This window comes from Theobroma umbraticum, unplaced genomic scaffold (genome assembly GCF_002168275.2).
Source record: "Theobroma umbraticum cultivar Fairchild unplaced genomic scaffold, ASM216827v3 scaffold_95.0, whole genome shotgun sequence".
In the NCBI taxonomy this organism is placed as follows: Eukaryota; Viridiplantae; Streptophyta; class Magnoliopsida; order Malvales; family Malvaceae; genus Theobroma; species Theobroma umbraticum.
The window spans coordinates 5778006-5790017 of NW_018397257.1; the positions used below are offsets into that span (position 1 = coordinate 5778006).

Here is a 12012-nt window from a genome sequence, read left to right on the forward strand (position 1 = left end):
ACTTTGAATTTGGGTCATTTTTGGTTTTGATTTTTCCAGTCATCTTGAACTCCAATCATTTCTTTTGGAGTCATTTCAGGTTAATTTAAGTAAATCGAACAGACTGAGACATTGAGTGAGTCTTTCATCCTTGGGGCCAGGCAGGTTCGAACTATTGAGCTCGAATAAAATCGGATTGGTGCAGGTTTCAATTCAAAAATGTGCTGGTTCTCTACATCCAAACTATGACAACTTAGCACAAACAGAAATTGTACAATTTGAAGGGTCTCAATCTTTTCCTAGACGCAAATAAAAGCAAATATTGGCTCTGTATAAAATTAGAAAATAACTTGCACAGCTACACCAGGAGGAAGTTCTGTTCATGCAATCCCATTGTCTTTGTGTTCTGAATTCTCACTTCTAATCTTGTAGAACTCCAACATTTCTTCTTCCAATGGATGAGTCGTGCCTACTATGACAAGGCAATGGAGAGGTTTGCCAAAATCAACCATAAGGAGTTGTCTCATTGTGCCTGCAACTATCATCTGATCCTCACTTCCCAGCCGAGCAATCCCAACACAAGCAGTGTCTTCATCATATGCTACAAGTCAATTCATAAACAGAAAATGCTTAGAAGAACCATTCATTCATACATTTTTTTCTTATTTCCATTAATGTCGGTAAGGAAAAAAAGAAAAGTAGCATCTTTCCAAGCATACTGCAGCATACCTGAGAAATACTAGCTCCAAAACATAAAAATCCCGGGACATATTACATCAGTCATATCCAAAACAGATATGCAAAATTGATTAGATCCCGCCAAGTAGGCCATTCATAAAGAGCAAGACAAAAGAAGGGGATAAAATGTGGGGTAGTGCGTGAGGAAGAGGGACAGAGATACCTTCCTACTAGAGAAAAGCTTATTTAGATGGCATGATATCTGTATGCCAAACATTAATCTATATTATGCAATATAAATAGCGTCAATAACAGTCACTCTCCTCAAGCACTTTCGACAACAATAAGATAACCAATGACCATATTCCCCTAGTTATCAAAAAATGTAAATGATTTTGCAGGTGCAAACCATGTTGTGATGTCAGAAAGGAGTTACTGGGAACAGGCATGATAATGTTTTACTAGAAACTCTTTTTTTTATTATAGGAGATTAATTGCAATTGCAGATAAGGAGCAAGAGTGGAAATGCTCATGAGCCATGGGTTTCAGATCCAACTAGAACGCAATAGGATTTTGGACAAAGGCATCACATGATGTTCCCTATTGCAAGGCCCACATCCTAGGTTTTTTAGTTCAAATCTGACACATGAACCAAGTTGAATAATTGATTTGCATTGTGTCATCAATATACAGAGCAAATACAAGGAGATCCTTTGAAAGCATCCCCAATGGGAACACCCCAATGCAAAGAACTTGATATTTTCAACTTGACCAATCTTAACTTCAAATATTAGGGAGGAGGGAGGGCTTTACAAGATGAGAAATGGCTACCTTCTATTGTGTAGCCCAAGGGCCAAAACTCCAGAGGCTTTCACATGTATTAGATAACTAAAAAAGAATATCTACGACAGTAGTACAAAGTCCACATTTCTATATTCCCCTTAATGAATCTCCTCCAGCACAGGTACACGAAAGCATCATTTGGTAAAAGATATTATTGACATGTTTTATTGTAATTGACTATACATATAAAAGAGGGTTACATACATTAAATCCAACATCCTTGTAGATTCAAAATGTGGAAAAGCATATATAAGGAAGAAATATATGAAAACTTTAAAGATAGTAAAAGTTGTTGAACCTCACCAGATTCACCATGCTTTTGCTCGACCTCCAGGAGCTGCTCAATGGCAGTGTTTATTGTCATGTACCTAGGTGGTTCATACTGCTTTCTTCCCCTGAAAATATTAGAGGCAAAACCAGGAAAAATAATCAGTCAAAGCAATGGCAGAACTGTCATACTGTACAGAGCAAAAACAGTTCAAACTACAACTTCTTATACAGACCTGCACAAAGATTCCAATGTTGGTTCCTTTACACGAATATCTGTATGAGCCAAAGAATAAATCAATTTAAGACTCCTGAATCAGACAGAATATACAACAATGACCCATAACTTCACACCACAGATGTACTAAGTTTAAAAGGCCTATTATTTGAGTCTCTACGGAATCACTGACAAAAAAAATACTCGGATCCATAAAGAAATGAAAATAAGATGTGCATCCTCATGCTATGCTCTGAAAAATATTTGAGCTTATCATCAGCTAGTTCTAGTTAGCTGCTATTCTCACTGTAACCACTCCAAATACTCTTATATAAGAAAAATAAGCTCATTTCCTCACTGCCTGATCATCAAAGGTTATGAAGGTCTTTGCAGATTTAATTAAACAGAAGCACACTCAGCTCCATAAGTAGAGCATGCACAAGAACAGCATACTAACAAAAAATGAGAAAATCCTTAAAAGGTGATTTATGTACAAAAGAACCTCACCTAACAGGCAGAGTGTATGCAATCCAATATTGCGATTTCTTTGAATTTTCTCATAAAAGCTATCAGGCCTCCATGTTTCGGTAAAAAAAGGTATTGAAACTGTCTCCCCATAACGGTAGAGTTGCAATCCACAAATTCCAATTGCATTCATCACAGATGCATTGTGCACTACCTTGACATCAACCCCCAATGTCTTTGCTCGAACAACAAGATCAGTGTGTGTTGTTGCTCTGCAATTTTCCCAATCAAAAGACTAATGAGAAAGAGAAAAAACTCATAAAAAGATTTTCATGTGAACAAAGACTATCAACGTAGTTGAAGCTCAACGCACATAGAATCTCCAAGGAAAGAAAAGGACCACGATTACATTCCCACACAGCAGCCTCAATCCTAATTCTTCAATTAAATATAGTTTCATCCAGATTCCAAACCTTAACTGAGTTATTTAGCAGTGGTGTTTCAAATCTTAAGACTTCATCCAAATAGAATAACTAGAGATGGAAAGAGGAAAATTGAAATAGAAGAATGACATTAACTAAGTCTGTGAAGAAAGATTGGCCAACAGATTTGAATAGCTCATTAAACTGAATTACAATAGGACTGATATAGAAGAAGGTCCCATGTAGAATAAAAATTCCAATGGAAGTAGTCAGGCACTCCTACTTTAATTTAGATACTTGGCCGCATGCATGAGAAATTTAAGCCCAGATTGCAGGCTTCCTAGAAAAAAAAACCTAACAAAACAACTCCATGATTTAAACAGCATTAATATCTTAAGTATTTGATGAAAACAAACATTTTACAAATAAAAAGCAATCATGTGCATATATAAATAGAATATAAAAAGAAATTAGCGAAAAAGAAAACTAAAATTAATGAGAGCACATAAAATACTTTACCAAAGAAAAAATAAAGAAAGAAAATCTGGTAATACCCAAAAGGATCACCAACAACAAGGAAAGCCACATCAGACCCACGAGCTTCTGACAGAATATTGTCTACTTTTTCTTCAACCATTTCTCTATCTGCAATGATAATTGGTTTCCCATACAATTTCTCCTGACATTTTTAAATATACTAGCACAAATGAAAATTCCAAGAATTGAAAGATAGCGAAGTTATCAGGAATAGAAAGAATATATGCAGTACCAGAGTGGAAAGGCCATCTGTAGAAAGACCAAAGCATAGAAGAGATGTATAGGCCTCCATGTACAACTTCTCACATTTTTTCACTGCCTCTAATCCTCTTAAAGTAATGTCTCTCTCGTCCCCCAATCCAAGACCTATAATGTATAACATCTCTATCTGCTAACCTGGCTTAATGGTCAAAAGAAAGTACAAGAATCAAACTATTGGCACTGGTGTTTGGTACATCAAAATATTTCGAGGATACGACATAGATGAATTTATCACAAGTGATAAACTGATCTATCAACTTGATTCCTACACTTACAAATTTCATACTGAAACCTACTTTACCATAAAATTTGAAAAGATAAAACAACTTGAAGTTTTAAATTGTCAATCCAATTAGTCTAAGAATCAAAATAGAAACGAAACTGCTCCCACAACGTTTTGACACAAAACTCAACTCCAATAGTTTTAATACCTCTTAAGCCTAAAAGTAGTGTTTCCTCATAGCTAAAATCACCACCACCACCACCAATTTGCCTCAACAAACCCACCAAAAAACCACGGTTTCCTACTGCAGAAACATCAATCATCTCCTAAACAACCCCAAATTAAGCAATCGAACAAAAACTTCCAAACAAGAAAACTCATAAACAACTTAACCCATCAGTGACAACAGCAAGTAAGTCCTTAATATGAACTTTTAAGTTATTCTTTCAAGGGAAAAAAATGGGTCTCCAGTTTTTGGTTCTAGAAGCTCAAATGTTTCGTCTTAAAGAGAGGTTCATAGGAAACAAAAAACATTAAAAAAAAAAGTTGTCATTTATGAGGAAAACAATATGCGATACCTCCCTAAGCCTTAATTTTCATAAACAAAAACTTATTTTAAATAAGAGAGGAATATCTTACCTGAACTCTGAGTGAAAAGAAGGAAAGAAAGAGTGAAGGGGAGGAGGCGAGCTTGGCTGCTGGCGGCGAAGGAAAGTGTTTATTATTTTGGGTTAAATTACACTTGTTCCCCTGTACATTTCCATGTTGTTCATTTAACACCATAAATGTTTTTTTATTTTTATTATTTTAAAATTTAAACTTGGAAGTTAGGGGAAAAAATGTTACAATTACTTTTTTGCTTTAATTCAAGATCATTATTAAAATCAATTTTGCAAGGGTTCAACGACTGGATTGGAGGTCAAACCGGTTGAGTGTCCAACTCCCAATCCAACCGGTTCAATATGATAGGAATATTTAATTATCAAGAAATTTTAGAAAATATAGAAAAATAAAAAAAATAGGAAAGATTAAGAGAAGTTCAGAAAAATGTAAAAAAGATATAACGAAATAATACAAAAAAAACAATAAATTTAAAAAGGCAAATCAAATTTACCCCAAACCTACAACAATACTACAATACACACTACCATAAAAATACAATTGACGTATAAAATAAATAGACAATAATGTTTGATATTATTTATAATATTACAATAAATGTAAAGATATTTTAAGATTTAATAAAAAAGATATTACTCAAATACCCCCGTTTAAGTTGGAGCATGAAGATCTTAAATGCCGAACTCGATCTATGAAAAACGAAAACTTTTATCGCTATCAAGAGATTTGGTAAATACGTTAACAAGCTCCTTTGTGGTGGAAAGGGAATTAATGAAGGTGAAGAATAATAGCTTGAAGTTTCTCATAAACTACATGACAATCAATTACAATGTCTTTTAGTATATTCTTAGTAGACTATATTAGTTGCAATGAGCAACGTTATCTGATTATCACATAATAAAGGAATCGATTGGACAAAAACAAAATTAAAATATTTCATTAAAGATTTCAATCAATCAATTGCACAAGTAGTTATTGTCATTGGCATGGTAATCAACTTCTTCAAATAGTAGTTTGTTTCTTGTTTTGCCAAGAAAGATAGATGCCATTAGCCAGTTATGAACGATGGGACATTGGGCTTGTGGCCCAATGAACTGCTTACAAGGAAGATGTATGAATTGGGTCGAAATGTGCATTGGATAAGCAAAACCAGGCCGAGTGATAATTGGAGAAATCAACCATTGAGTCAGTTGATCTCCAATAGAATCGGTAAACATTAACTTTTGTTTCATAGGAAATTCAGTAACTTTAAAGCCTTGAAATTAAACCATAATCTTCAGTGTGTATTTCCTTTGTGTTAAATACAAATTCTTTGAAGAACAAGCAACTTCTATGCCTAAAAAAATAGTCACCAAGATCCTTAATATGATAACGAGCATGTAAATAGATTTTAAGATTATCTATAGTAGAAGCATCATTACTGTCATCAACATAAAGGAGCACAAATACAGAAGATGTGCCTTGATGCTTATGGAATAATTAGTGATCACCATGGGATGAAACAAAACCAATGTAGAGAAGATCAACAGAGAACCTGGCAAACCATTGGTTAGTTCCACATAAGGAATTGTGAAGATTACAAACAAGATTCTCTCCATCACGTTGATACCCATAAGGTAAGGATGAATTCAAAAATTGTTTTAAGTGGTGTCATAACTTAAATAATAATAATAAGTAGATTTATTAGTATAATTAATTACATAAAACTCTAACATAAGTAATATAATTAGTAGGGAATTTTGACACTTCAATGGTGTCATCTGACACAACTTGTATCAACTTAGCTCCACCCCTGCCATGAGCTAATTGGATATAAGCTTCTTAATGCTATGAAGAAAGGCATTTTGAACGTTTAACTGATGAAGAGGCCAATGGCTTGCAGCAACAATAGTGACTAGCACATATCAATGTGGGCAAAATTATCATTATAGACATCTCATTTTCTACAGAATCTTTTTTTGAAAGTTCAAATTTTGTTTTTTTTTTTTAAATTGACGAAAAGACCAATGGCGTGTAAAAACGATAATGACAAACACTTCGATAGTGATAAGTTTTGCGATAAAGTTAAAAATATTTTTATAGACACTCCATTTTGTCTAGAATCTTTATTTTAAGTGTTCGAATTTTATTTTTTTTGAACTTTTTCATATGTATCTAAAATCTATACATATCAGTTTATATATGAATTTAGTACATACAAGTATAGTAAGTACTTTTAGAGTTTGTTGTTTTAGTTAATATAAGGAAATGGTATGACGACTTGAATTATTATTAATCGTCAATATTTTTAGATTTGGTTTCATTGATATTTTTTCTATTTACATTTTTTTTTAGAAACTTGGCAATATTCGTGTTTACATATTTTAATCATGTCGTGCAAACATAGAATCAAACAATTATACGAGTAAAAACAAATACAACATAATTAATTAAATATGTCAAAAATATAAACACATTTTTATTTATTAAATACGTTACATGACATGATTAATATATTTACTAAACAATTAAGTCAGATTAAATTTTATACAACATGACATGACATAACAACCTGTTTAAACACAATTAATTTGTTTCCATTTATATTAAACGGATTCTACAAGTCAAATTATATAGATCAACACGATAATCCGATTAATTAAGCAAGTTAAATAGATTTAACATGTTTAAGATACAAAATTCTCGTATTTTAAGTATGCCGTCATGAGTAATACATAGAACTAGACAATCCTAAATCCAAAACTTCCATATCATTTTAGTATTATATTAGCAAGTTGTGTTCAAAATTACTAAATCTACTCTTTACTATTCACCTCAAATGAAACTTTACCATAGCAATACAAACCATCAAAGGTTATGGTTCCTAATACTAGTTTCTTAATTGTATAAATGTATGGAAACCGTATATATTTAAAGTATTAGCTTCTTAGCTGTCGGAATAAAATATAATCGTATATAGTTCTAAAACTATTTCACCACTACTCTTTAGTAATAATTAGCTTCTTAATTAGACTTATAAATAAAAAGGTGATAAATCAAAAGGACAAAAATTAAAAGATAAGCTTATTAGATAGAGACCATTGGAAAAATTAGAGCAAGATTCAATAGTTTGATGTCCAATTGTCTTCTTTGTTTTTTTTTTTTTTTTTCTAGTTAGTTAAGGATATAATGGTAGATATTGGGAAAACCTGCTATAAGAAAGAAAAGGGAAAACATCCACACCTACCATAACAAACATTGCCTCTCATAGTCATTACACCAACAACTCCATCAATGGCAACAAACATTAATTATTCTTTTATAATCATGCTTTTAATTGTATTCCTATGTAGAATATAATATTCTTAATGGTTAAAAAAAAAATTCACCAAAAACTCTTTTATATGCAACTGTAAAATTGCTTGGCTTCATATTACATTAATTAATTCATATGAACAAAACAACTAAAGCTCATATATCCATCCAATATGATTCAAAGAAGGGAGAAAAAAAAACTATATAGCTTTAAGGAAAGAAGTGGAATAAATAAAAAAAGATTTGTGGTTTGTTTAACTCATCTATTATGTAAAGGATTTGGACCTGTATGAACTTTTCTCTTTTCATCACCAAAAACTTCATCACCATCTTTAGCTTTATGATCATCTCCTTGAAAGCCACCATGCGAAGATTCAACAGGCCTAAACCGACGAGAAGAAGCTGAAACTGGTTGGAAGCTTACATGTCGAGCAGATCCATGATCAGTTGAAGATTCTAACTGAAACAGCAACAACAACAGCAAAAGTAGTAGGAGATAAAAGCAAGTAAACTTTTGGCTTAAACCCATCTGCTGCTTCGTTCTTCAGAATTCAGATAATACGCAAATCATGCATGGATTAATCCTTTTTTGAGCCCAAAACCCTAGACAGCCAAAGGAAACCAACAAACAACTTTCTCTTCGAAATCTGATACAAAAGGCACCCCCACCCCCTGAAAGAAACTGGTCGAAACAGCACTCTCTCAGTGGCTTTATTTCTTTTGTTTTTTTGTTTGGGGCTGCGTTGGGCTTTTGTGATGGGTAAACCTTGGAGTTTGAGCTCTGAAAATGAGGACAGTTAACAATATTTGGGAGGAGAGTCAAAATGCATAGGTTTTGGTGCCTGGTATTGCAATAAGATGGGTGCGGAGGAGGAGTTTGGAATTTGAAGACTGCCGAAATATCGAGAGGCCAAATCTTTACATGGGAAAATCTGTATGAAGCAGAGAGAAAAGATGATTTTGCTTACTTCCAGTTGGAGCATCGGCTGATTTTTTCTTTGTGATTTTGTTGGATATATCTACTGCCTCTCACTTTGTCTACCATCTAGACATATGGTTCAACTTATAAGCTCTTTGTATATTATGGTTGGTAAGAAGGAAAGGAATAAGAAGAAATCTAATAAAATGAACAAAAAAGAAAAATTCAAGTGATGAAAGAGAGAGTTCCTTTTAAAAGTTTCCGAGTTAGATCTTTAAATGAGAGAGGCTTTATAAGATAAGAAATTTTTATTTTTTATTACATAATTCAAAATGTTTATGTATAATAAAAAATAAAAAAAAAAGATGTAAAAACATCTTTACTTACAAATCCAAATAAATCTTATCTGATAGAGAATTCGTAACATTATATATCATCCAATTGTGTAAAATTTTAAATATTTATTCTCTTTTATCATAAAGGAAAAAATTTACTTGATAGTTAATCTTAATATCTCTCAAGAATTTAGTAAGTTTTGATACTATTTATTACGAGTTTGTATTTTATTTTTATTTTTTGATGCAGAGAATAATTGAGTTTTGTAAGCATATGATTCAAATTATTATATAAAGATAAAAATTATCCAAATTTCTTCTGTCATCTTACTTTCTTCCAACCTCATCATTTCAGTCCCTCCCCTCTCCTCTCATTCTCTCTCTCCCCATCAAACATGCACTTTAAACTTTTGGCCTTTAGGGGGAAGCTTGTGCTATACTCGTGATATTATTCCAGTAAAAAATGTTTTCCAAATTTTGCATGCATTGTATACTCGAAGCCTCCTTTGTCTAGTTCCTTTCTCTCTTTATATCAGCCACTTCATTATTTTGTTAAGCAAAAAAGTTTCTTTTGCTAATAATAATCATTAACACTTAAAACTTTAAATTATCAACTAAGTTTATATTAACCCTAAAGCACAGATATTATTGAGAATGTATAACAATCAGTAATAGCTTTGCAGTATCCTTAAAATGATGTGATAAACCTTATCATAGAACAAGGAATGATGCAATAAACCTATTTAGCTTTCACCTATTGGAAAAATAAAACAAACCCAACCTACGGGTTATTGTTTTGCAATATTTCTTTTAACCACAAGTTTAATCAAGATGAAATCATTTCAAAGCAGTCAAAGGGGTAGGATTTGACAGATGGGCCAAGGAGTGATATTTATTTTCTAAGGAAAACATGATGTTGTCTTCATTCACTTTTCTAATATTGAGGAAAGAAAAGCCAAAACATGAAAGTCATGGTTAATCGATTTTTAGCAGTTAGCACCTTTGTCAAAAAGGGCCCTCCATTGCCCTGAAAAACTAGGAAGAATGTATTGAAAATCTTCTTTAAAGATTTCTTTTCAACCTCCAGCTGCACCATGGCCCTGCAATTAATGGCTTCCCAAGCCATGTATATGTGTCTCACATTCATAGTAATATATATATATATATATATATATATATACATATATCCACAAAAGATTTACTCTTGCCAGTTGTGTAGGCCAGCTCCTAAACATTTTCTCTTTTGTGTGGGTGGTAAGTCCAGCCCTTAGTTTTTTTCTTTTTAGTATATATGAAGGTTTATTGTAAGATTTCATACCCTCTCTTATACCTTATATATTTTAATTTTTTAAAAATAAAATTTGATTTTGAGACTTTCAAATTAAAATTAAAAGGTTCAAGTTTTAATCATTGGATACAAATCCAACCCTCGTTGATAATGGAATAAAATATTTAATCAATGTTTAAGTATTAATATAATTAAAATTGAACTCAGAAGAATAATTTTTAAGAATGTTTTCATCAAAACTAAGCTTTATTTTTTAAAAAGACATAAGCTAATTCGTTGTGACAAGGCATATGTCGGGCTTTCACCATACATGTTGCAAGAGTTCATTGGATCATCAAGTAGACAACTACTAAATGAAGTTAAGAAAACAATAGGTAGTCAAAGCTGGTGGCTCCTTGTCATGGAGTCAATAGTGGTTGAGACTATACCTCTCCCTAGCCCTAATTTCTTACCTACAAACACACTTGCCCTACTTCTCATGTATGGTGACTATTTCTTATGTTTTGCAATATACAAGAATCAAAGAACAAAGATCAATGGTTTTCATCTGGCATGGTGTGAGTATTTCTTAAATGTGATAATTCCTTAATTTGTAGTTAGAGTGTGTAACAACATATAGATGTTGAGTTAATTAACTACTTGTCACTTGAACTTGACTCAAGTGACAACAATAGGGGGTGAGGTTTTAACAGAGATCTTAGATTCAAGTCATTATACATTTACTCTCCTGTTCAATTTCGTACTCTATTCACTCTATTGATGGTGTTTGCAATAATTAAAATGATGAAGGTACAATCATTAATGCGAATATAGATTTCTTTGATGATATATATCACGACATATATGCATACACATATTTGGGGTTAAAAAAAGAATTAAACAAATCATCATAGCCAGCTCTTCCATATAAGGAATTGTTATCTTGGTTCTTGGGGCACTGGTGAAAAGTATGTTGACCTATAAAGGGCAACAAAACATCACAATTGAAGTACCAAGAAAAGTACCCAAATAGATTAGAGTTGTTATGTTACTTCCCTCAGCTTTTGCATCTATATGTTTAGACTAGTTGTTATGAACACTTTCTGTTGTGTTTTTTTTTCTTTAGACAAGAGCAAAAGTGGGTATTTTATAGATACTTTCGGTTCCTACCATTCGTATCTGCTAGACGTTTGAAATGGTCTTCGTTGCTCTCTTCTTGCAGACCACGCATAAGAACAAACTAATGTGAAATATTGGGGGAGAGCCCATGCACTAGAAAAAGGGCCGTATCTTTTTCATGATGAGCGACACCCACCACTCTTGATAGTGCTTAATTTGAGGGTTGGGAGAGCTGGGAAAACACTATGAGAATGAGTGCTACATATATAGCTTTGACTGATTGAGTTTTGCGCCAGGAAAAGAACAGACAGTGTCGATATGAGTACATTAGGCATCATGAAGGCTGAGAAATACATATAAATTTGTGGGCAAGCAGAGAGAGGGAGAGGTCTCATCCCTTTAACTTTCACCTTTTTTTCTTCTTTTTTACTGGTCAAACCCATGGTGCTCTACCATCATTTGGATATCTCAATGACTATCATTAGCTATTTGACACCTACGAAACCTGGATTATTTTTGCCCCTCCTCATTGCCACATTGGTAACGTGCGCCTTTCGTGATTAAA

The 12012-nt window shown here is 32.8% G+C and overlaps 1 protein-coding gene across 3 annotated transcripts; it reads right to left on the bottom strand.

The window, feature by feature from the left end:
• Positions 1-154: 154 nt before the first annotated feature.
• On the bottom strand, positions 155-4674 carry LOC110412115 (Tetrapyrrole (Corrin/Porphyrin) Methylase). 3 transcript variants are annotated; one of them, XM_021422571.2, is made up of 7 exons: positions 4532-4674; positions 3641-3804; positions 3426-3550; positions 2492-2721; positions 2004-2043; positions 1804-1895; positions 155-580 (listed from the first exon to the last, which is right to left on the bottom strand). In XM_021422571.2, the coding sequence occupies exons 2-7, from the start codon at positions 3788-3790 to the stop codon at positions 360-362; spliced, it is 858 nt and encodes a 285-aa protein (XP_021278246.1). In that variant the 5' UTR covers positions 3791-3804; positions 4532-4674; the 3' UTR covers positions 155-359. The 3 variants fall into 3 exon arrangements, with proteins under 3 accessions (XP_021278246.1, XP_021278247.1, XP_021278248.1); XM_021422572.2 differs by having other exon boundaries at positions 3641-3808; positions 4532-4658; XM_021422573.1 differs by lacking the exon at positions 4532-4674 and adding an exon at positions 4101-4491.
• Positions 4675-12012: the final 7338 nt, after the last annotated feature.